This window comes from Hyperoodon ampullatus (assembly GCF_949752795.1).
Source record: "Hyperoodon ampullatus genome assembly, chromosome: 3".
In the NCBI taxonomy this organism is placed as follows: Eukaryota; Metazoa; Chordata; class Mammalia; order Artiodactyla; family Ziphiidae; genus Hyperoodon; species Hyperoodon ampullatus.
Window position 1 is genome coordinate 57,438,108 of NC_136916.1, and position 25,771 is coordinate 57,463,878.

Here is a 25,771-nt window from a genome sequence, read left to right on the forward strand (position 1 = left end):
TTCCCGGGGCAAGTACATCTATACCCACTGCTTCAATTACCAGAAGCTTCCAACAAAACCCATATTTTTCTAGCTCCAGTCTCATTTTTGAGCCTCAGACTCCTAGATTCAATATTCAACAGAATGTCTCAAGAGTCCTCAAGGGTCAAACTACCCAAAACTGCACTCACTGTCTCTCCTCCCCTATACTTCCTCTTGGCGGGTCAGGCCAGAAGCTGATCACTCCCCCTATATCACCACATCCAGTCAGCAACCAGCTCATGTTGATGCTAGCTGCTAAAATGCCTCGACTCTGACCCCTCCTTCCCTGTCAAAGATACTGCCTTCCTTTCAGCTTTCATGGTCTCACACTAGTGTTACAATAGCTTCTCATTAAGACTCCCTGCCTCCTGTCAGGGTGGTTAAAGTGAAAAGTGAATCTGAGCATGCTGCTCCCCTACTTATGATTTTGAAATGACTCCTGTCATCTTCAGGAAAATCCCAACTTCTCAGCTTCGTTAATGAGGCCCCTTGTGATCTGTGGCCCAATCCCCCACTCTCATCACTAGGCCATCGCTAGGGGGCTGGAGGCAGTAGTCCTGGGACTGGTTCAGGTTTACCAACCTCAGGACCCTGGATAACAAAGGGCAAACCTCCGTGGGGACAGTGGGCTAGGTTGGTCCTGGGGAAGGAGAGCAAAGTTCAAGAGGACCAGATGGCCCTTCCTGTAGGTGGGATATGAGAGCAGATTGGGGCTCAAGCCACAGCTGCTCTGACAATGTCCGCTTTCTCTTACAATAGTGGGCTTTGTGCCCTTTTTGCAGATGAAGCTCTACTTGAGGTCCAAATATGTCAAGCAGATAAAAGAGGAATGCCAGTGGTTAATAGGACCCCCACTCCAGTGCCCTAGAGATATCTTTTCAGAGCAGTATCTCCTGCCTCTCTGTTGAGTCTCTTTGGGTCCAAGAGACACCTCTGGATTTAAAGAACACTAGTTTGATTCTGCCCAGGATCCCCACATCACCTTCCTTGGCAGGAACTCAGTGTACACTTGGAAGGGTAGCCTGGAGAGGGTGCCAGATGCCTTGCGGGGCTCAGGCGACAGCCTCCTTCTCCTGCTCAATCCACTTGTCCTATGAGGTACCATTGCTCATGGGAATACCTTAGATCTCTTTGCTTATTAAGAAGAGAAGCAGAGTTGGACTAGGAATGAGAAACAGGCCTCTTTTAATTAGGTCCCAGGACCTTGCTAGGAATTTCCCAGGTTCGGTCCCACCTGTGGCCTCTGTCCTCACCAAAGGGACCTACAAGACCCTAAGTTCAGTGCCAGAGGGAGGGACAGCAGTAGAACTTGACACCTTCTGGCTTAGTGAACCTATCTCCATGCCATTTCCAAAAGGAAGCTGGAAGCTGAGTTAATATTCAACGCAAGACTTCCAAAGATAATTTGCTGCATTTAAGTATGTTGCTTCAGCAGGCTGTAAGCAGAAGTTGTACTTGGAATTAGAAGCACTCTCCCATCTTCCCCATCTTGCCTATAGATTTCAATCCTAGCTACAGGTGACATACAGGAATTCTCCTGTGATCAAGAGTCTTAAACACTTTTAGGAATTGCCCACACACGAGAGGGACACATTATGATCATCAATAATTCAAATGTCTCTACAATCACTGAAGAAGAGCTATTCAGGTTTTCTGATGTAGGGATAAATTGAAAGTGCTTTTGGTTTTAGAAAGATACATGGAGGTTCTAACCCTGGTGCCACTGTGCATGTGTGTGACACACATGCTCCTATGCATATGTGCACATGTGACAGGTAAGTTTTAAAAGAATCACGCATGCACACACAGTACAATTTACAACCAAGCTGAAGCTCCTGAACAAGTGTGAACAGACTGTGATGCCATCAGGTTTACAGTCAGTTGACAGCCCCCTTTGAAGACAAGAAAAAGGAAATACACAGACACGACTACAGTGATAATGAGGGCACATTCAGAACAAATGCCTATAAAAGGTTTCCAGTTTGGGCCTATTCCTTTAGATAATACGCTGTGCAGGGGAAAAGCAAAAACTTTTCTGAACTCTAAGAAGAGCCATTGTCCCCTTATTAGAAACAGGTGGCAAACCACTCTCATTTAGACCCGGTTATACCAGGTGTGTGGGCTTCTGATCCAGTGTCCTCCACAAATAACCCCTTGAAGGTGGAAATGAGATTGGATGAGTCCCAGATGTACATGTTTTGAAAATGAAAAGGAGTCACCTAACAGCTTTTAAACTTTTAATTAACGTTCTGTCAGACTGGACGTAAATTGCTACCCTTTTCTGTCCCTTTTTTACTCTTCCTCTCTCTTGGTGGACCCTCCATACCACAGTTGGTGAGTGGCCAAAAGGGACCATCTCTGCAAACATCTAAAACAACCCCAGTCATTTATAAGCATTTTAACAGCACATGATCTGTAATGAATGATTAAGTAAAACCTTTTGTGTTAAATTATGATGTTAATAATGATTCTGTCTCCTGTAATTTATTATGAATTCTCAAATGCTTCGGGTTTGATTTTGATAGAATGCAACAACAGAGTTTATGTGATGACTTTATTTTTAGAACCCCTTCTTTGAAGGCACGCATTTCCCCACTACTGCTGCTACTGTAATTATGTACAAAACCAATCACTCATTAGAGTTAGGATACGTTATCTTCTAGACAGATGAGGCTAAATAAGCAACACATTAATAATTCAGAGAGCAGTTCATTATGCATGTGGATGCCTGCTTTGTAACTGAAATAAGAACCTCATCAGCTTCTGCCAACCCTTAAACAATAGTTCTATGTTATTGCAACCACATTCAAGTTTACGCTTGTTAAACTGCTACTTGGATTATTTTATCAAACATTCATTTATTTGTGGTCCCTTACTGCCGAGAACAGATTTTGGAAGCTCCTTTTTTAAGTTAATGATTTGAGCAATGGGTGTTATTAATTCTCAGAATATTATAAACATGATTAATTTTCAGGCAGAGATTTATTACATAAGGATTTCAACTATGTCAACTGAAATGCATCACTGTCAAAACAAGTATCATGGCGAAAATAGAATATGCTCCACACTTCAAGTGCTGGTGCTCAGAACTAAATCAATTTAAATTGTGGCTGAAGCAAAATTATATTCTCCACTGAAAAGGAGTATTTCGAGCTTTCTTTATTTGGCTTGAAGCATTCTTGTTAGATTGTGATTTAGAAAGGTAGTTTAATAGACCTAGACTTCTACCAATAATATTTTGCCTTCTATTTCTTCCCCCTTGTTTTACTAGAAAAGGCTAACCTCTGAAATTCCCACACATTCCAAATGTGGCCAGTGGGAATTTGGAGAGGACAACACTGTTCTAAGTCAGGGGTCATGAATTCTGATCCTCTCTCTGGCCTCAGTTTCCTTGTTTATAAAATAAGGGAGACCTATATGACCCCCGGGGTCTCCTAAGGCATTTGATTTTATGGGGCCTGCAGAGTAGGGCTCTGTATCAAGCTTGGCCCAGGCAGTGTCATGTACAGTGGGGTACTGGGGACGGGGAATTTTTCCTGTAAGGGGACATAGGAAGGGCTCATCCCTCTGTTCCACAGCCTTCCATTGAATGGTCTTTTTCTTGCAGAATCTTTTAGAAAGGAGTAATATTGTTGTGACAGGTCACATGCTAAGTCCTCGTCAGCCATCACCTTAGTTATCAGTTAATACTTTCAGCCAGAATCAACGAAGTAAGTTCACCTCTTTGTGCCAGGCATTCTACTAAGCGCAGAGGATATAAGGATAAGTAGCAAAGAGCTCCAAGTTTTTCAAAGGACCCAGATAGGCCAGCATATAGCTATAATGCATATAATAACATGATAATAACATCCAAAATGTACTGAGCCTTTACTCCTCACCAGGTACTTTAACTAAGTGCTTTACATGAATCTTTATACAACCTAATATATGGGGCAGGTGCTGTTATTATGCTCATTTTTAGATAAGAAGACTGAGGTTAAGAAATGTTAAGCAACTTGTGGAAGGTCACTCAACAAGCAAGTATGGAAGCCAGAATTAAGCCCAGGCCTGTCGGACTTTAAAGCTTGTGTCTGAGCATTGTGCTACCCAACCTGCCTTGTGTTGGCTAAGAGTCAATGACCCAACCCCAGAGTACAGCTTCAGCTCATCCCTGAAGAAGTCTCTGGTTGAGGCCATGGAAAAGGCCCTTCTTCCAAAGGAGGCTTCATCTCCCTGTGTGAGGAGGTTATTTGCAGGCATATTACTATTATCCACTGGCTCCTAATCTGCTCTGAGCTAGGCTAGGACTCAGTGAGCACTGAATGGGCCAGATGGTTGTGGAGGAGTCTTCCGATGCTATAAAATTCTTTAGGTTATGACTTCCTTGGTAAACCTAAATGGATTTTACAGCATCAGAAGAGAGTCAATTACACAAGTCAGCCTTTTAAAAATGATGTTTTCCATTTGTATAATGCTTTATACTTTAAATAGACATGAGCTTATTTGATCCCCAAGATAGCCCCCAGAAGTAGATAAGACATGGATTATCATACCCATTTTACAGATTAGGAAAGTAAGGCTATTCAGAGGTAAGTGAACTGCCCAAGGTCATAAAGTTAAGTAAGTACCAAAGTCCAGGTTTTCTGATTCAAGTCCCTTTCTGATGAAAAGATTTACTGGTTGGTTGTTGTTTTGTTTTGTTTTGTTTTTCAAATAATTTATCTTATTTGTGAAACTATTTAGTTTAACAAATGCTAATAAGAGCTAACTTGTTTTTGAGTGCTTATTCTGTGCCAGACACTGTTCCAAGGTCTTTACAAACTCATCTAATCCTCGAGACAATACAGTCACCTGTGCTATCAGGCTGGATAAAAGACAACACTAGATCACTGACAGTTTTTTCCTGTAGGAACTGCAGAGTTGATTAAGTCTTAAAAAAAAAAAAAGTAGGTGTATTGTATATGTTCATCTTTATTTGCATTATTATAACACATTTATTAAGCACTTAAGATAAGCCAGCAATTTCACCAAGCATCCAGGATACAGAGACATTTGACAAAGTCCCTGTCCTCGAGGAGTTGAAAAGAAATATAAAATAGATAGTACATACACAAGGAAAAACCACAAGCTCTCTTTTAAGTGCCATTTAGGTGACAGTCCCTTAACCTGCTGCTGGAGTTCTTAGGAGAAACAACTGTGGACAGGTGGGGACAGAGGATGCTTTACTAAGAACGTAGAACTTGGTCTGGCCTTAAAGACTAAGGCACTCACCATGGCAAGGAGAGGGAGACCTCCCCCAGCAGAAAGGACAGCAGCTGAAGAGAGCCTGTGGTCTGTTATGAACCAGTTGGGCTGGGGCAGAGAATCTGGGAAGAGGGAAGTGGGAGAAGTGGTTGGAGCAGTCCACTGAGAAAGTTTGGGAGAGTCTTCCAGCCAAACCAGGTGTCTGGATTTCATTTTGAAGGCAAAGAGGAGACACTGAAGATTTCTGAGCATTGACCAACCTGAGTTTGGGAAATGCTCAATGTGGTACTAATGCTCAGAATCCCAGGTACCAATGGGGGCAGGAGTAGCCTGGAAAATTACATTTGGTTTAGGTCTACAATGCTACAGGCCCTGTGATCTTTTCAAAGAAACAGCAACAACAATAGTAGCTACTGTGTATCAGATGCTAGGTGCTTATTGAATCATCAAAAGTCAGGGAAGTTAAATGACATATTCAAGATCACACATATAGTAAGTGGCCTAGTCAGGTTTTGAACTTCAGTGATTCTGACTCTGTATAACCTTTCCACTATAGAATTCTGCTTGCATCCCCACCTCCCTAGTAGAAAGAAGAAGCTGCCCTCCAGGCCATAATGGTCTGGACTAGGACAGTGATGGTCATGGAAAAGATGATGTCGCTTAGAGACATACACCAAATATCCTGGCTTTTCTTTCCGATTCCTTATGAATCACAAGCCCAGGACTGGGAGGAGGGGGAATTGCAGTCTGTCTCCGTAGAGCAAAAGAAACCTCAGGATAGCCTGTCCTTACTTGCTGTCCAGTAATACTGGACAGTGAGCTCTTCTGCCTTGCTTTGGAGCCAAGATACACAGCACTGAGCTGGATCCAGCTACCTTATGCCTGCCTACCTCTCTCCCTCGCTGACTGGGTCCTGATCTTGGGTTTGCTAGTTTATATACTATAGCAGCATAAGACAAGTTTAGAAGACAAAAATAACCTTGGAATTATCTTGTGAATTCATGGTAATTACCACGCAATTACATGCTCAGTAACTACAATGGAATTCCAGAGTATTTACAGTTCACTTCTATACACAAAAGCTCAGGCTTCTGGGCCTCCATTGTGAAGGCAGGAGCATGGCACAGCCTGACATGGCAGGGCAAGCAGGCCTGGTAGTCACGTTCCTCCAGACTGACTACATAGCTGAGCCAGAATTTCACTTAACCAGTTCTTGTTACCCCACCAATAATCCCTGTCAGGTCCACCAGAGCTACGTTGTCCTCCAAAAGATGTCCTCTAGGGGCAAGACCTGGGATGACTGTCCTGAGCTGTCATTCTCTATGGATGGTGTGACTGTCCTGTTTTGTGAATCAATCTCTTCTTCTGCCCCAAAGTGCTCAGTGACTGCAAGTCCCCTGAATTACATCATTTGAAGTGTCTCTTAAGTCAGAAAGAAGTGCAATCCACTTACCCTATTTCATGTATCCATTCTTTCTTTCATTCAAGAAACACTGAATGCTAGCATCATGTCCAGCCTGGGGATTCAGAAACCAAACAGTGCCTGCCCCCAGAAAACTCCCAGTTGTGTAAGAGAGCCAGACAGGGGAACAACTCATGATAGGTCAGGGTGATAACAAAGTACAGTTGTGAGGCATAGAGGGTCAAATAGATTTTCTTTTGTAAAAATAGAATTCCCAATGGCTCCAAGTGGGACAATACCGATGGAGATGCACAACTCGATGCGTTAGCCTGGGGGAGCCTAACATTTTTGTAGATGTGGATCCTGCTTATGTGTGGGAAGAATGGGCTTAATTACTACTATTGATAACGCAACCATCAGATACACTACTTTACGTAAATGTGGAAGGAAAAGACACAATATGTGGGGGACATATGTCACAAAAGGTGAACATGAAATCTGAGTGTGCATGTGTGTGTGTGTGTGTGTGAGATGCAGGTGGGGAAATGATGTTCATTCTCCGCTGGGCACTCACTCAGTTGGCCCCAGTTTCCTTGCATTAGCTCAGAGACAGAGGGCCTGGGGTTTCACAAAAGACAGTGTGTCAGGTCATTAGGATCCTTGCAGCCAGCTGTGAACCAGCAGCACCTCCTTTTCCTTCTCCTATTTCAAGTCACTGCATGCGATCAGGCACCTGGTTGCCCAGCACCTGAGGGTCTCCGAAGTTCAAAATCTGGCCCAGGCATCACCATTTTCTATGCCCTCAGGTTGGCCATGGCTCTATGTGCTGTTCTCCAAATTTCCATTTACCCAAGGACAAACAGAGATAATTGTCAAAAGCAAATATCATATTTCACAAAGGACATGCTACAAAACTATCGGGATTCAATACTTTCTTTTGCACATATTAAATTTTCAATATTTTAGGAGATACTATAGTTGAAATACTTTGGACCTACTGTAACCAGTCTCTTTGGGATAGCTCTCATTGATAGGCAAGCAAGATATAGAATAGCAATTTCCCAAACAAAGAAAGCAGTTGGAATTAAAATTCTAACACTGGTCCCTTCAAGGAGGTGCAGTGCACTTAGTGATTTGCTGCCGAAGAGTGAAAAGGCGGAGGGTATCTTTACAGCAAGAAACCTGATGAAAACTACCTTAGCCAGGTGACCAAGGTCGGCATCAACAGTGATAAATCATGTTGATATATGTATCCTTGATATGAGGTGATGAAAGTGGCAGTTTACCTATGTAGTCCTTCTCTCCAAAACCAACAACCCCCTTCTAATCATGAGAAAAACATCGGACAAACCCAAATTGAGGGACATTCTACAAAATACTTGATCAGTACTCCTCAAAACTGTCAGGTGAGACTGAGAAACTGTCACAGCCCAGAAGAACCTAAGGAGACATGACAACAAAATATCATGTGCTGTCCTGGAGGGGATCCTGGAACAGAAAATGGAAATTAGGGAAAAACTAATGAAATCCAAATAAAGTATGGACTTAATAGTAATGTGGCAATTTGGTTCCTTAGTTGTGACAAAGGTACCACATCAATGTACGATGTTAACGGTAGGGGAACTGGGTGTGGGCTATACAGGAACTCTCTGTATTATCTTTGCAACCTTTCTCTTAATCCACAAGTATTCTAAAATTAAAAGTTTATTTAAATATTTAGTAAAGAGTCTGACATTCAGTTGCGATTTTTTTCCAGTCACGGGCAACCAGTCGCTATGCGGTGATGAGCACCCAGCTGAGGCACGACAATCTCTCTCTGATTTTCCACTACGTTTTTCTCCAGATGTGTAAGGCCCATGGCATCGGCTATGATATTGAGGTATGAAGGGTGAGAGTTGGCCAAGGCTGGACCAAATACAGGCCTGTGGGTGATCTAGGCAGCTAATAGTTTGATGCACCTTCAAACAGATATTCTTTAAACATTGGATTGACATGTATTTAGAGGAAGGTTGAGTGCTGCTTGGGGAAGGGCAGGGGGTGGCACTTGGTCCTGGGAAGTTGATCTCTGACCCCAAACTTGTACACCCAACTTAGTAAAGCAAAAACCCTGTAGCTCACCAGACTTAGGAGTAATTTGGGGGACCATCTCTTCATCTTGAAGCATGTCCTGAGCTTTCTGACCCCACCCAAAGCTGCTTACTAATAAATATCCTCTTAGTCTGTTTGGGTTGCCGTAACAAAGCACCATATACAAGATGGCTTAAACAACAGAAATGTATCTCTCACAGTTCTGGGGGCTGGGTAATCCAAGGTGAAGTTGCCGATCAATTCAGTTCCCAGTGAGGACTGTTCCTGACTTGCACAATAACTGCCTTTTTGCTGTGTCCTAACACGGTGGGAAAAGAGCAATCTCTGATGTCTCTGTAACCTCTTCTAGAAGGACACAAGTTCTAACTGAACAGGGCTCCACCCTTATGACCTCATTAACCATAACCATTCCCTTAAAGTCCCTGTTTCCAATACATTCACATGGGGGATTAGGGCTTAAACATATGAATTGGTGGTGGGGGGGTGCGGGTGATACACAATTCAATCCATAGCATCCTTCTACCTACATGTCATAGTTTCTTTCTAGGAGGAGTTCTGATTTTTAAAAAAACAAAAAGTTTCCCCCATTTTTGGTCTATTTCCAGTGACATTGATGGCCCCTACCCAGCTTCTTCATCCTTAGTGTAGCTGGATGGGGGCAAAGTGGGATGTAATATCTCCTACTTAAACTAGAACCTCCATTTTGTTCCTAGAGATTCATACTACTCTGAGAAATAGTTTCATGATTTTGCACTTTGATTCAGGTCTTCAAATCTGAAATTCTTAGAGGGCTATTCTAAGACCCGAGTGACCCTATGTGCTCTTGTGGAACACCCTTCCCATCACATCAAACATATTAAAATATATTCACCTCTCACATTAAATATAATTTATAGATAATGACAAAGAACTGAGCAATAACCAATTGATCAAATGTTTTGATTTGTAGATACTCAGTTCCATATTTATTAATTTTTGTTTTTCATACTTGAAAACAAATAGAATTTTTCAGGGTTCAAATATTGTTATAGGCCCTTGAAAAGCACATGGACCTTAGGCACAGGGCCAAAAGTGAATAGGATGACCTGGCTGACACTTGGCAATCCCCACCACACTATAGGGCACTGTCAGGGTGCATAACGCCTTCTGATTAGACTGATTCATGCTGACTGCAAACACATAAAATGAAGCTCATATTCCCTTGCAAATTACATTAAAATTGATAAAATATAGAAAGAATGAAAAGGACAGATTGAACTGATTTATCTGAAAGTAATTATTACATCTGCTCAACATAATCTCTTTGGAATTAAATACAGTTGATCCTTGAACAATGCCAGAGTTAGGGGCACTGACCCTCCACATAATCGAAAATTCAAGTGTAACGCTATAGTTGGCCCTCTGTATCCACAGTTCGGCATCCAAGGATTCAACTAACAACAGATGTGTAGTAGTGTAGTATTTACCGTTGAAAAAAATTTGCAAATAATTAGACCCATGCAATTCAAACCCATGTTGTTCAAGGGTCAACTGTAGTTTTTAGCCCTAAATTAATTAGACTTACATGTGCCAGAAGGTGGCTAAATCTAACTCTAGCTTTATCTGAATCAACTTATTTTATTTTCTTCTAAAACATAAAAGCAGAACAAGCTCTGTGAGTGGGCACATTTGGCAGGGAAAGTCTCCTGCTGAAAAGAAAACGGGCTCTATAACTTTCTATTGCCCAAGATTATTATTAGAGATATATTTCTTTGGCTGAAGGCTTTGTACTTGATTGAAGTTTTAGTACTCCTGGGAAAAGTAAAGCACCAAACTTTACAAGTTATTTACACCTTTGTGGCTCTGAGTTGATCAGATTCATTTCTAAGAACAAATTTTAGTACAGGAAACAGGCTACTAAGGCCCAGGGGAAACAGCGGATGGTGCAGAGGAAGGGGTTCCACTGAGGGTGAGAAGAATGAAGAAAGGGCAGAGGGGCACAGAAGAACTGACAGGCATATTTCGTAGACTCTGCCTCCAGGTCAACTGTGCTAAACAACGTATAAAGGATGAAAGATGAACTGGAAGAGAAAGAGAAATATAGATTGGGGGTGAGAGTGATGGAACAATATGAAGAAGAAACAGATAACAGAAGAAAATAGAGAGGATAAAATCCAGAGACTAGGGTGCTTCCCTGGTGGCGCAGTGGTTGAGAGTCTGCCTGCCGATGCAGGGGACACGGGTTCGTGCCCCGGTCTGGGAAGATCCCACATGCCGCGGAGCGGCTGGGCCCGTGAGCCATGGCCGCTGAGCCTGCGCGTCCGGAGCCTGTGCTCCACAACGGGAGAGACCGCAACAGTGAGAGGCCCGCAAAAAAAAAAAAAAAAAAAAAGTCCAGAGACTGGAACAATCTATAAAAATAAGGTAGGAGGGGATAAATAGAAAGAAAAAGAGCAAATAATAAACAAAAGTACAAGAAGAGAGGAGAAATGGAATCATAAAAATCTGAGGTAAGAAGAAGGAAACGTGACTACTTGGAAAATTTGGAAATCCTCTAACAACGTCCTTGCTCTATTTTTCCGAAGATGGATTCTCATCTTTTCAGACACTGGGGTCCCTCCCTTGTCAGAACTCTCCACTTGTTCTCTCCATTGCCTTTTCTTGGAGAGGCATTTACCAAGCACCTACTATACGCTGGCACTGAGCTAAGCACTATTACTTTATTATCTCTCATCTTCATATCTCTCCTGTAAGAAGTTGTTATTTCTACCATATCACAGTGAGGAATTTATGTTTAAAGAGTTTAAGCACTTTCCCCAGGTCACACAGCCAGGCATTTTATGAAATGCCTTAATCCATAATTGTCTGTAAAGTCAAATATGATTCTTTTTCTTACACCAGGGTATTCCCTATGCACCTTTTTCCCCCTAAGGACTGTTTCCCACTAACAATGTATGTTTCTAAAATATTATTACCAATCCAGTCCAAGAATTCTGGGATCCATTTCAAATAAAATATTCCACCTAGGTAATTCTTGTGTATTCTTCAGCTGAAGAAGCACAAACTTCTCCATAACCCCCATGACTATCTCCACCTTACAAAAGAAAAAAAAAGTTATGTCTAACAATTAAGTTCCCTGAAATTTTATTGCCTCTTTGGGTTATTCTGAGTCTAAAAAGAAGATCACTTACCCTAATTCCAGTGTTACCTATGCCACCTGCTTCCACTCTTGGTCAAATTTAATGTGGGTGGCTCTTTCCAGATAAAGAAGCAACGTTAACAATACATCAGTGTCATTGCTACCAAAAGAAGAATCCTCAAAGTCCTTATTCTCAACATTATGTTTTTCTTCCCATTATCATCATAGAATTTCACATGACGCTTCTTGTCCAAAATCTTAGGGGTAAAAGAGAGAAATGAGATCACCCTTTGAGTTTATTTTTCCTTGCTGAATATTGGAAGGACGCATTGCTGAGTTTGTAACCAACTTGGTGGGTCTCATTCTGGGTATTTCTGTAATGCTACAAAATACCCCCACTGATTTCCTAATGAGATGAACTTGTAATGAAAGCCATATGGAGAAAAGTGTCATGTTTACTGCCTGCGACAGTGTGGCAGGGCTGGTCTTGCACATACATAGGCAGTGTGCCATGATCCTAAATAGCTCCACAACCACCAGCAATCACTTCCTCGGGCCAAGGGATCACCGTGGTGGCAATCATTAAGGCTGTTCAAAATGTTCTGATTCTCCTCCTTCCAGGCACAAAACAGAATTGTACTTCCTCCACCCTCTCCCTGAAGTCAGGCGTGGTCATTTAACTTGTTTTGGCCAGTGAAATATGAACAGAAGTGATATATGCCCTTTTTATGCCTTTAAGAGCCACTCTATGAGTCTCCATAGCCTTTTTCCTGCCTTGGAAATCCTGGAAGAACACTGAGATGGAGCCTCCTTCAGCCCTGAGTGTACCTACAGGGACCAGAGATCCATGCCGACCCATGTGGGAAATGGAGTATGAGCAAGAACCAACTTTTTTGTTACACAAACTAAGAATTGTTTGTTTTTTTAATGACTGCAGCATAACCTGATTGATTCAGAAATTAGTGTCAAGAAAAGGATGCTCCCCAAAAAGAAAACAAATATTATCACTTCAACATGTAATCAGTATAAAAATTAATAAGATACTTTACATTTATGTACTAAGTCTTTAAAAGCTACAGCACAACTCAATTTCGATTACTAACGTTTCAAGTTCTCAGTAGCCCCATGTAGCTAGTGCCTACGACACTGGACAGCTCAGTAAAGGATGCAAGACAAGATCAACTAGTCAATAGCTCTCAGCCCTGGCGGCCCATTAGAATGGCATGAGTGAGGAGATTTTAAAAGTATAGATGTTCAGGCAGGGCTGGGATTAGTGTGAGGCAAGTGAGGCAGTTACCCAAAGCACCTCAGTAATAAAGATAAATAATATTGTTATTCAATGTTAAAAATCAAAATTAATGCAAGAAATCCATGATGAACAAAATATCAATATTTTAAATAAACATATACTGATGTTTTTGCTTTGCCTTAGGCTCCAATATGGCTTAGCCTGGCACCGTACCCAGGACCCACTCCAGACCAATTAAATCAGTATTTATGGAGGTAGGGCCGAGGCATTAAATTTTTAAAGCACTCAGATGATTCTAATGTGCAGCCAGCATTGACCACAGTTCTAGTCCAATGTCTGTCTTAATGCCCAGATTTCCTGATAAAATGGAGAGTCAATGGGCAGTTGTAATTCTGGCATGTGGTATCTTTTACCAAATCCCCAAAATGTAGTTTTCTTTTCTGTACTTCTAGTAATGAGGAGTTCACAGCTTCACCATTTCCACTATTGGACAACTCCAGTGTTAACTTTTATTTATTTGGAGAAGAACTGTTAAAAGGTAGTTTTCAAAAAAGGATAAAATCATGCCTCTCGTACAGATATAAAACTAAACACATGATAAAGATTTATTTAAGAGAGAAGAATTAAGCAGATGTTATAACCAGGATAAAAAAGAATCCAAAAAACCAGACAACTTTATAGATCATCACTACTGAAATGAATATGCAGATGGAGGCAAAACTGGTTTTTCCACAAGGAGAGCAGGAGAGGAAAATCAGTTGAACCTCTACCAGACTGGACAGAATTTGCTTGTCTCTCAGTCACCTACAACTTACAGAGTTGTAAAATATCTCCCATAGAATCAAGGTGTGATATAGACAGTGCGAAGTTTTCCTTTGAAGTACAAATTATTTTCCACACAACAAACTGCTTCCTTATATTTTTTTACCCATTGCTCTTAGAACAGTGGTTTTCAAATTTTGATGTGTGTGACAATCACCCAGGAAGTGAGCTAAAAGGCAGATTTCCAAAGAAAACAAAAGCAAAAACAAATGAATGGGACTTAATTAAACTTAAAAGCTTTTACACAGCAAAGGAAACCATTGACAAAACAAAAAGACTACCTACTGAGTGGGAGAAAATATTTGCAAATGACATGACCAATAACGGGTTAATATCCAAAATATATAAACAGCTCATACAATTCATCATTAAAAAAAAGAAAACTGATTAAAAATTGGGCAGAAGACCCGAACAGACATTTTTCCAAAGAAGACATATAGATGGCCAACAAGCTCATGACAAGATGTTCAACATCATTAGTCATCAGAGAAATGCAAATCAAAACAACAATGAGATATTACCTCACACCTATCAGAATGGCTATCATCAAAAAGAGCACAAATAACAAATGTTGGTGAGGATGTGGAGAAAAGAGAACCCTCGTACACTGTTGGTAGGAACATAAATTGGTGCAGCCACTGTGGAAAATAGTATGGAGGTTTCTCAAAAAACTAAAAATAGAACTACCATATGATCCAGCAATCCCACTCCTGGGTATATATCCAAAGAAAACAAAAACACTAATTCAAAAAGATACATGCACCCCAATGTTCATAGCAGCGTTATTTATAATTGCCAAGATATGGAAGCAACCTAAGTGCTCATCAACAGGTGAATGGATAAAGAAGATGCGGTATGTATGTATAATGGAATATAACTCGGCCATAAAAAAGAATGAAATTTTGCCATTTGCAACAACATGGATGCCCGTAGAGGTATTATGTTTAGTGAAATAAGTCAGACAGAGAAAGACAAATACTGTTTGTTATTACTTATATGTGGAATCTAAAAAATATAACAAACTAGTTAATACAAGAAGAAAGAAACAGACTCACAGATACAGAGAACAAACTAGTGGTTACCAGTGGGAAGAGGGAAGGCAGGAGGGACAAGACAGGAGTAAGGGATTAAGAAGTACAAACTACTATATATAAAATAAATAAGCTACAAGGATGTATTGTACAGTATAGGGAATATAGCCAATATTTTATAATAACTATAAATGGAGTATAACCTTTAAAAATTGTGAATCACTATGTTGTACACCTGAAACATATAATATTGTATATCAACTATACATCAATAAAAAAGATGGGGCTTCCCTGGTGGCGCAGTGGTTGACAGTCCACCTGCCGATGCAGGGGACATGGGTTCGTGCCCCAGTCCAGGAAGATCCCACATGCCGCGAAGCGGCTAGGCCCGTGAGCCGTGGCCACTGAGCCTGAGCGTCCGGAGCCTGTGCTCCACAACGGGAGAGGCCATAACAGTGAGAGGCCTGCGTACGGCGAAAAAAAAAAAAAAAAAGATGCAGTGTATATATGTAGAATGGAATATTACTCAGCCATGAGAAAGAAGGAAATCCTGCCATTTGTGACAACATAGATGGAACTTGACTGCATTATGCTAAGTGAGATAAGTCAGACAAGACAAAAATTGTATAATATCACTTATATGTGGAATCTAAAAAAGTCAAACTCATAGAAACGGAGAGTAGAATGGTGGTTACCAGGGCCCGGGGTGGGTGGGGGATTGGGAAGATGTTGGTCAAAGGGTACAAACTTGCAGTTAGAAGATGAATAGTTTCTGGGGATCTAATGAACAGCATAATGACTATAGTCAACAATATTACATTATATACTACAAAATTAATATGAGACTAGATCTTAAATGTTCTCACCACAAAAATAAAATGATAAGTATGTGATGAGATAGAGGTCTTAGGTAAGCTACAGTGGTAATCATATTGCAATAAATAAATATATAAAATAACATGTATACCTTAAACTTATACAATGTTATAAATAAATTATAATCTCAATTTTACAAAAAACACTGTCCTAGAACATATCTATTCCATATTCTGGAGACATCTTTTCCAAATGTGCTTCTCACAGTATTTGCAATTACCTCTAGATTTCAGTTCAAATCAGCCTTATTGGTGGTCTTAGTGTAGTATGTTTTCTTTACTTTGTTTCCAACATAATATGCTATTTCTTTTCTTCCCATTCAAATTTTATAGGACAGACAAGGAACTATCTTTATATTATATGAACACCTGAAGAGAGACAAGTTGGGAATGTTGTGAGTATGAAGTGTGTCTATGAGATGTAATAAGCTAAGAAAATAGACTGTAACAACCAACAAGAATGATGCTTCTCATGCATTTTAATCAGCATGCTGATTTATTGGTAGTCTATCTTGTTTTATTTAGATCTTTAAGTATTTCATAAATTGACTTTAGATGTGTCAGCAGGAGTTCATAAGTATAATTGATTAATTATCCAAAATTGATGGGTAAGGGGCTAGTTTTAACAACATATTACACTCAAACACATACACCTACAAGCACAGCAAATCTGACTGATGAGGAACCAGCTCAGATGTCCTGATTGCAGAAGGGCAGTTTTCATTCTGGCATGCTTAGAAAAATGCTCTGGTGACTTGGCAAGATGCTCCCCCAAAAGGCAGGGTCTGTCGTCCCTCTTCAGATCCAGTTCCGGCCCTGATGCAGTCTCCTCAAGATACATTTATGCTGAGAAGAGTCCTATTGCACCACTCAGGAGGCTTCTCTATGCTTCCCTGTTTCCTGCAGATTTCTCTACAGGTTATTCTGGAGAGCAAGCAAAGTTGTCTCCTCATCTAGGACTCAGAACTTTAGAGCCACAACCTTGAATTGTGTCTTATTCATATCTTGGAATATGGTTATTTGGTACCTTTAAGTCATCCTGACTTATTGGGAAACTGTTTCTATCTTATATTCTTCTTCCTTTTAATATCTACAGAATATTGAAGAAGAAAAGATGAGCAACTATAAACTTTTCTTTGTGTTGCTTGATTTTCTCTGGAGTTATCAAGGAGAGGTTTTTCATGAGTTGGCTGGGCTTTGTTTGGCTTTATTGCAGTCAGGTCACATCAGGTGAGGGCTCCAAGAGGGGATGACCCTACAGACCAGAATTTTGTGGTTTGGCTTTACTGGGATAACTTCATACTGACTCCATTTGTACTGGCATATTTCTGGAAATAGTGGCATTTGAGTAGAAATTTCAAGGGAAAAATGAAGGAAATTCTAGAAATGAATTATTAATCGGGAACGGGACTTAGAGTCCATCTAGTTTCTTGATTCCCAGCCTGGGAACCATGGACCTGAGGACGCTGAGGAGGGGTGGCGCGAGGGGCTTGAATCCATGTGTGGACCCAGCATCACACACACACACACATACACACACACACACAATTTTTTTAAAGTATGGGTCTCAATCTTTAGTATATGTAAGAATCACCTTGGGGGACTTGGTGAAACTATACTTGGTGAAACTGCACAATCAAAGATTCTGATTTTGTTGATCTGGATGGGTCCCAGGAATTTGTTTGGAGAATCACCCAGGGTCTAATACAGACTGACCCTGTGGCAATAAAATACAAATCACTGTTACAAATTAATGACTCTGAAGTTGCCTTTGGCTATTGTTTTTTCTATTAAAAGAAGAGATACTAATGTTTAGTAGCTATAGGGGGTAGGGGTAGGTGGTCCTTGGATTTTGGGAATCTAACTCAAAAAGTTGGGAAGTACTTATCTAGTCCAATTCCTTCATTTCAGAGAAAAAGGAATGAAGACCCAGAGAGCTTAAATAACTTAAGTAACTTCCCCAAAGTCACATAGTCAGTGGCAGGACATAGAGTTCTGGTCTTCTGTCTTGGAGCCTGGGAAGCTATCTAAGGGCAAGCCCAATCAGGCTGGAAGGAAGCCATTCCACAAGTGTCTAAGCCTTAGACTCTAAGGTGACTTATTTTACAGTTAACAATTGGGAAAAGAAGTAATCCCAAAGTTCTTTGCAGCTGCCTTAAGAGGCAGCTTGTTCTTTAGGTTCACCTCCTCAGGATAGAACGATTTAAAAAAGTAATCCATTCATTTAATCTGTTTTTAACTTCGATTTTTTTAAAAGTTTGAAAAATAGCTAGAAAAATACCCTGGAGTTTTGTTTCCAAGTTAAAACTTAACAATGATCTAGTTGTTTGGGAATGTTCACTGACCATAGTTTAGTTCTACAGGATGGTTTGCAAGTTGTCTCTGAAACCTGATTTAAATGTATGTTCAGCTTTATAAAGACAGCTGTTCATGAATGGGGCATATTCTCCTCTGCACATAAATGGGGTGCATTCATAAGTAGCAGGAATCACTTGTATACATGAAATAGAAAACAAACTCTAGATGAAAGTCTCCAGAATAGTGAGGAGCAAATGTCTCTGTAGGCAAGTAAATTGTTAGGCATGAATTTTACTCAGCAACAATTCTCTTAAACTAACAGTTTTTTAAATGAGCTAATACTAGTGTCCTAGCTCAGTGGTAGCCTTTTGCTAGGAATGACTGAACCTATTCCTACATTCTGCTAAGTTGATTAATAAAAAATATTTATTACACAAATCCTTTTTGTTGACAAGTTAAAATGGAGCCTCATCTTTCATATCTCCCTGAAGATTCCCACCTTGTGAGATTGAAAATACTCATTAAATTCCATCACCAGACAGGCACAACTGAGAGGGTGATTGTTTTTAAGCATGTGAGGGGAATCGTTGGTAAACTCATTTGTTTGGATATCATTAACAGAACAATCGGTGAGGATCTCCAGGGGGTCCTCATGACCTTTGCTCGCAATCTCTTCATCATCCATCAAGAAATATCAGCACCTAATATGCAAGGCGAGACCAATTTTAAGGTGAGGTGTTAATTAACTAACGATCCTGGTTAATTTCTATACAAGGGCTGAAAATACCTCATGCTGCATTGTAAACAAGTGCTAAACCATTTTTTTTCATTGTAAGCAGAACATATTTTACAATGTACAGGGTCAATATTGTAAGGTTCCCACTGAACCCATTAGTTAAATTTAATAGTTTGAAACTTTTTCTTTGAAATATAGTAGACTTGTTTTAACTTACTGCAATTTCCAAATGTAAGCTTACAACAAGGCTTTCTGATGTTGAAGGTGAAGTGTCACAATGGAGCCGAAACAGAGACTGTCACAACCAAAAATCCTGAATATAATCTACCTATATTTCAAATAATACAATGTCTGGCTAAGGATTCCTGGGAAGCCCAAATTTCTAGAGCCAGAGAAGTTCTGAGACGCCAGGAAGGACAATGTGTGTAGAGAGAAGAGGAAAACCTCACCATATACGTAAGCCATCTGCTCCACCCCATTTCGCCAAAGTGGGACAGGTGTTTTTCATCGCTCATCTTTTGAAGCTTCCAAACGTCCCTTAAAGATGTTGGTTCTGGAAATCCAGTCATGTGTAATTGACCAGAAGTCTCCAAACTCTAGAAAACAGGAGCAAGATCTACACCAGGGCTTCCCTGGTGGCGCAGTGGTTGAGAGTCCGCCTGCCGATGCAGGGGACACGGGTTCGTGCTCCGGTCCGGGAAGATCCCACATGCCGCGGAGCGGCTGGGCCCGTGAGCCATGGCCGCTGGGCCTGCGCGTCCGGAGCCTGTGCTCCGCAACGGGAGAGGCCACAACAGTGAGAGGCCCGCGTAAGGCAAAAAAAAAAAAAAAAAAAAAAAAGATCTACACCAAAAGTTTTAAAAATACCAGCTGAACAGAGATGAACACTTGGTATTGTTCACCAGAGTCTGCATCTGGTTCCCAGTGTGAGCCTTCATCGTGTCTGAATGGATCAAGTAAGTCAAGGGACTCATCAGAAACCACATGTGGGGACTTCCCTGGTGGTCCAGTAGTTATGACCCCGCGCTTCCACTGCAGGCGGCGAGGGTTTGATCCCTGGTTGGGGATCTATCCCGAGTGGCCAAAAAAAAAAAAAAAAAAAAAAAAAAGAAGGAAAGAAGCAGGGAAGAAAGAAAGAACGAAAGAAAGAAAGAAAACCATATGTGATTTTTCTCTTAAATGGAAAGCCCAACAAAAGCTTGATAAAAATAAAAATTTTGAATACTTTTTTTCCTTGAGCTAGGGCCTGGTCCCTCTAGTAACAGTAATAATGATAATAATGCTTTGCTCTTCAATGTGATTTTATGTGTTGCATCAACTTTCACTGGTCCTAAAGGATCTATGCTCATCATTTATATTCTAAGTTCCTGCCAGCTAGCATCATTTCATCTGTTACTGTGATTGTGATGTGCAAAATTCTGAGCCTATATGCACGTGATCAGTTATCTGTCCAAATACAGCTAATAGTCAGAATCAGATGGTGCTGTGGACTGAATTGTGTCCTCCCAAAAGTTCACGTGTTGAACCCTTCATCCCCAATGTGATGATATATGAAGATGGGGACACTGGGAAGTTATTATGTCTAAATGAGGTCATAATGGTGGAATCCTCATGATGGGATTAATGCCCTCAAAGGAGACCAGAGAGCTTGCGCTCGTTCTGTCTCTGTCTCTGTCTCTCTCTCTGTTTCTCTCTCTCTCTGTCCCCCTCTCTCTGTCTCTCTCTCCTGACCATATGAGGATACAGCAAAAAGATGGCTGTCCACAAGCCAAGAAGACAGCTCTCACCAGGAACTGAATCAGCTAGCCTTAACCTCGAACTTCCAAGCCTCCAGAAATGTGAGATATAATTTTTTGTTGTTTAAGCCACTCTGTCTACGATATTTTGTTATAGCAGCCTGGGCAGACTAAAGCAGATGGTTTATCCCCCAAACCACGCATACTTAGTAGACTCTGAGCTTGGACTTGAGGTTGGCAGAGCCAACTACTGTTGACAGAGCCAACTACTGTTGACAAAATAAAGGCTATTTCTCTGCCCTTTGTCTGACTTTAAAAATCATCAAAAGTCAGATGTTCTTAAGTAGCTTTTAAATATCTCATGGTTTCCAGCCTTCTCATGTCATGTAAATAAAATTGCTATCTTGACATTTTTTACTCTTGTTAGAAGGTCTAAACGTAAAAACTTTAAATCTCAACAAAATAGGAATAATTTTTTTAAAAACGTGAAAAGTGGACTAGATTCATTTTGGGTAGTATTTTCTGTCTACTCTCCTAACAACAGTCGAATAAGAATTTTCAGTTTGTAAACAAGGATTTACCAGCAAAGTAAAGTCCAAATAAAAATGGAAGGTGATGCAGAAAAAGCATTTAACAAAATCTAACACCCTTTCTTGATAAAAACACTCAAACAAACTAGGAATAAAGGTAACTTCCTCAACCTGATAAGGGCATCTAGGAAAAACCCACAGCTAACATCATAAGTTAATGGTGCAAGACTGAAAACTTCTCCCCTAAGATCAGGAGCAAGACAAGGATGTTAGCTCTCACCACTTCTATTCATCATTGTACTGGAGGTTCTAGCTAGGGCAGTTAGGCAAGAAAAAGAAATAAAAGGAGCCCAGACTGGAAAGAAATAAAATTATCTCTATTCACAGATGACATGATCTTATATATAGAAATCCTAAAGAACCCAGAAATAATCTATTAGAGCTAATAAACAAATTCAGCAAGGTTGTAAGAACCAACATCAATATACAGAACTCAATTGTATCTCTATACATTAGCAATGAACAATCCAAAGATAATTTTAAATCAATTTTTTTAAAAATCAAAAAAATAAAATACTTAGAAATAAGTTTAGCAGAAGAGTACAAGACCTGTCCACTGAAAACTACAAAACAGCATAAAAAAAGGAGACCTAAATAAGTGGAAAGACATTCCATGGTTTATGGAATAGAAGACTTAGCATTGCTAAAATGATAGTTCTCTCCAAATTGATCCACAGATTCATTGCAATTCCTATCAAAATCCCAGCTGGATTTATTGCAGAAATTGACGAGATTAATCCTAGAATTCATGTGGAAATGCGAGAGATTCAGAATAGTCAAAATAATTTTGAAAAAGAAGAACAAAGTCAGAGGGCCTCTCAATTTTAAAAACTTACTACAAAGCTACAGTAATCAAGACTGTATTGGGACTCCCCTGGTGGTGCAGTGGTTAAGAATCCACCTGCCAATGCAGGGGACACGGGTTCAATCCCTGGTCCAGGAAAATCCCACATGCTGCGGAGCAACTAAGCCCATGAGCCACAACTACTGAGCCTGTGCTCCAGAGCCTGCGAGCCACAACTATTGAGCCCGTGTGCTACAACTGCTGAAGCCCACGTGCCTGGAGCCCGTGCTCCGCAACAAGAGAAGCCCCCACTCACTGCAACTACAAAAAAGCCAGTGCGCAGCAACGAAGACCCAAGCAGCCAAAAAAATAAAAATTATTTTAAAAAAAGACTGTGTGGTACTGTCATAAGAATAGATATATAGATTATATAGATCAATGGAATAGAATTGAGAGTCCAGAAACAAAACTTCACTTTTACAGTCAACTGATTTTCAACAAGTGCCAAGCCCATTCAATGAGAAAAGAAAAGATTTTTTGACAAATGGTACTGGGACAAATGGATATCGACATACAAATGAATGGAGCTGTACCTCTCTACTCCACAGCATATACAAAAATTAAGTAAAACTGGATCAAAGACTTAAATGTAAGAGCTAAAACTATTAAACTCTCAGAAGAAAACAGGCATAAATCTTCATAACCTTGTGGTTAGCAATGGTTTCTTAGATATGATACGTTAAGTGCAATCAACCAATGTAAAAATAGTAAGTTGGATTCCATCAAAATTGAATACTTCTGTGTGAACCAAAGGACACTAAAGAAAGTGAAAAGACAACTTACGGAATGGGAGAAAACATTTGCAAATCATAAATCTGATAAGTCTCTAGTGTCCACGGTATATAAAGTACACTTACAATTCAACAATAGAAAGACAAATAACCCAATTAAAAAGTGAACAAAGGACTTGAACAGACAGTTTTCAAAGAAGATATGTAAATACACAGTAATCACATGAAGAAATGCTCAACATCATTAGTTATTAGGGAAATGCAAATCAAAACAGCAAGATACCATTTCACACTTAAGATGGCTAGAATCAAAAAGACAGACAATAACAAGCTTGACAAGGATATGGTGAAACTGGAACCCTCACATATTGCTGACAGGAATGTAAAATGGTGTCACGGCCATGTATAATTTCATATTTCCTCAAAAAGTTAAACAATAGGGATTTCCCTGGTGATCCAATGGTAAAGAATCCATCTTCCAATACAGGGTACGTGGGTTCGATCCCTGGTCAGGGAACTAAGATCCCACATGCCCGTGGGGCAACTAAGCCCACGTTCCACAACTATTGAGCTCTCGTGCCTCAATGAGAGAGGCCATGTGCCGCAAACTACAGAACCCACACGCCACAACTAGAGAGAGAAAACCCGCACACCACAACTAGAGAGAAGCCCGCACACCGCAACTAGAGAGAAACCCGAGCAGACCACGCACCTCAACGAAAAGATCCTGCATGCCTCAACAAAGATCCTGTGTGCCACAATTAAGACCCGATGTAGCCAAAAAAAAATAAGGAAAATAAATAAATAAAATAAAATAAAATTTTTTAAGTTAAACATAAAATTGCCACATAGGGAATTCCCTGGTGGTCCAGTGGTTAGGACTCCATGCTTTCACTGCCGAGGGCCCTGGTTCAATCCCTGGTTGGGGAACTAAGATCCCACAAGCCACCATGCAGTGCCACCAAAAAAAAAAAAAAAAAAAAAAGACTCAGCAATTCCACACCTAGTTATATACCCAAGAGTATTGAAAATATATGTTCATATAAAAACTTGTATATTAATGTTCATAGAAGCATTACTCATAATAGCCAAAAAGTAGAAACAACCCAAATTCCCATCAACTAATAAATGGGTGAATTCCATTATATTAAATGAATAATATCTCATACATTGGAATACATAGGTGTAAATTTTCATGACCTTGTGGTTAGCAATGGTTTCTTAGATATAATACCTAAAGTGCAAGCAACCAAAGTAAAAATAGATAATAGATACAATGAAATATTATTCAGCCATAAAAAGGAAATTAAGTTCTGATCCATGCTACAACATGGATGAACCTTGAAAACATTATGCTAAAACACAAAGGCCACAGATTGTATGATTCCATTTACATGAAATGTCCAGAGTAGGCAAATCCTTAGAGACAGAAAATAGATTAGAGGTTGCCAGGAGCTAGGAGAGGTGGAAAATGGAGAGTGGCAGCTAATGGGTATAGAGTTTCTACTTGGGGTGATGAAAATGTTCTGGATCAACATAGTAGTGATGGCTGCTTATGAATATACTAAAACCCACTGAATTATATAGTTTAAAAGGGTAACTTTTATGGTATGTGAATTCTACCTCAATAAAAAATAACTAACTAGAATAAAATGGAAAGGTGCCAATTTTTCTCCCAAAAACCAATGGAAATAAATGCTCCCATCAGCCAACTAGCCCTCATTCTAGAGTGACTAGACCAGTGCATCTCAAATTATCTGCAGTGAAGGACCTGTTTGTTTTGTTTTTTTCTGACTTATCATGCATCAATACTTTTGTAAAATACAACAAAAAATGAATTACTAGAAAAATGAAATGAAAAAATTGAAGACATAAAATAGAAGCCCATTTTTTCATTATTAGATTTAATAGACATAAAAATTTCTATAAAGGTTTCCAAGTTCTTACCCTCAATTTTTTTTACCCTTTCATTAAGACTGATAATCAACAATCTGTAGATGGGTGTTGGTTAGTGGAACACACTTTAAGCAGAACTGGTCTAAACCACACTGAACTCCAAAAAGGAGCTAATGTTTGAGGGGCTGGGTGGAAGACTTGAAAGAGGTCTTTAAGTAACAAATATTATTTTTACTGTTCTACAGACCGCCATTGATGACATTGAAGCCATTCTAGGAGTAACAGAGGAAAACAAATTGAGATTTGAAGAAAACCTAGAGTCCAAAGATGATAAAAAACCTCTCTGAACCTGATAAATGAATGGTCCTGGAATACATTACTGATTTTGGATTCCAATCTAGAGCCAAAAAAGGGGCAACGTTCATTTTGCTATTAGGAATAAAAGGAAGGGAAAGTTAGTTTGCTTTGTTTGCTAGGAGGTGTATCAGAACAGATTGTAATGTAATGCTCCTTTAAAAAATTTGTTTATTAAGGGATCTTATTTTACTTATTAAACCAAAACCTGTTTGTGTTATCAGTTCAGAGCATTAAACAATCTCTTCCTCTTCCCAAACTCAGGAAGAAATAATCTATCAGGAAAGTTACAAGTCTTACTAACATCACTTCTGCATCTACCTCTTTATAAACTTCAGGATTATAAATGTTTTATAAAGTTTTCTCCTCCTGTTTCTGATAGTAATTTGTCTTCGGCATTTAAAAAATTGAATAAAGGTTTAATCATCACTATTTGGCAAAACGCAAATGTCTTTTTTTCCCAAGAAAATTACATTTATACGGGTTTTTAAAGTGACCCTTTATCATTCATTGTATTTTTATTGTATCAAGCCACTATTGTCTGTTGTTGCCATTTTTCAAAAAGTAAGGTAAGCCAACATCTAGTTAAATAAAGCAACAGAATGTATCTAGGTGGCAGTATCTGCTCTCAGTTTAAGATACAGTGTAACTCAGCCCTTTAGCTTGAATAAACTCAGCCCTCTAGCTTGAATAAACATTCTCTAGTTCTCCACTTAATACAGCAGTAGGATTTTTACAAGCATAATTCAACAGTACC

The 25,771-nt window shown here is 39.8% G+C and overlaps 1 protein-coding gene across 1 annotated transcript in view; it reads left to right on the forward strand.

Annotated features, from left to right (window-relative positions):
* The window catches only part of IQCH (IQ motif containing H), a gene marked incomplete at both ends in the record, with an annotated part of 219,690 nt that extends 194,683 nt beyond the window's left edge, over positions 1-25,007 (forward strand). The window contains 4 exons of the mRNA XM_079701075.1: positions 8,403-8,525; positions 16,163-16,224; positions 18,749-18,857; positions 24,906-25,007. Coding sequence (XP_079557201.1) covers positions 8,403-8,525; positions 16,163-16,224; positions 18,749-18,857; positions 24,906-25,007 — 396 coding nt within the window. The remainder of the gene's footprint in view (positions 1-8,402; positions 8,526-16,162; positions 16,225-18,748; positions 18,858-24,905) is intronic.
* Positions 25,008-25,771: the final 764 nt, after the last annotated feature.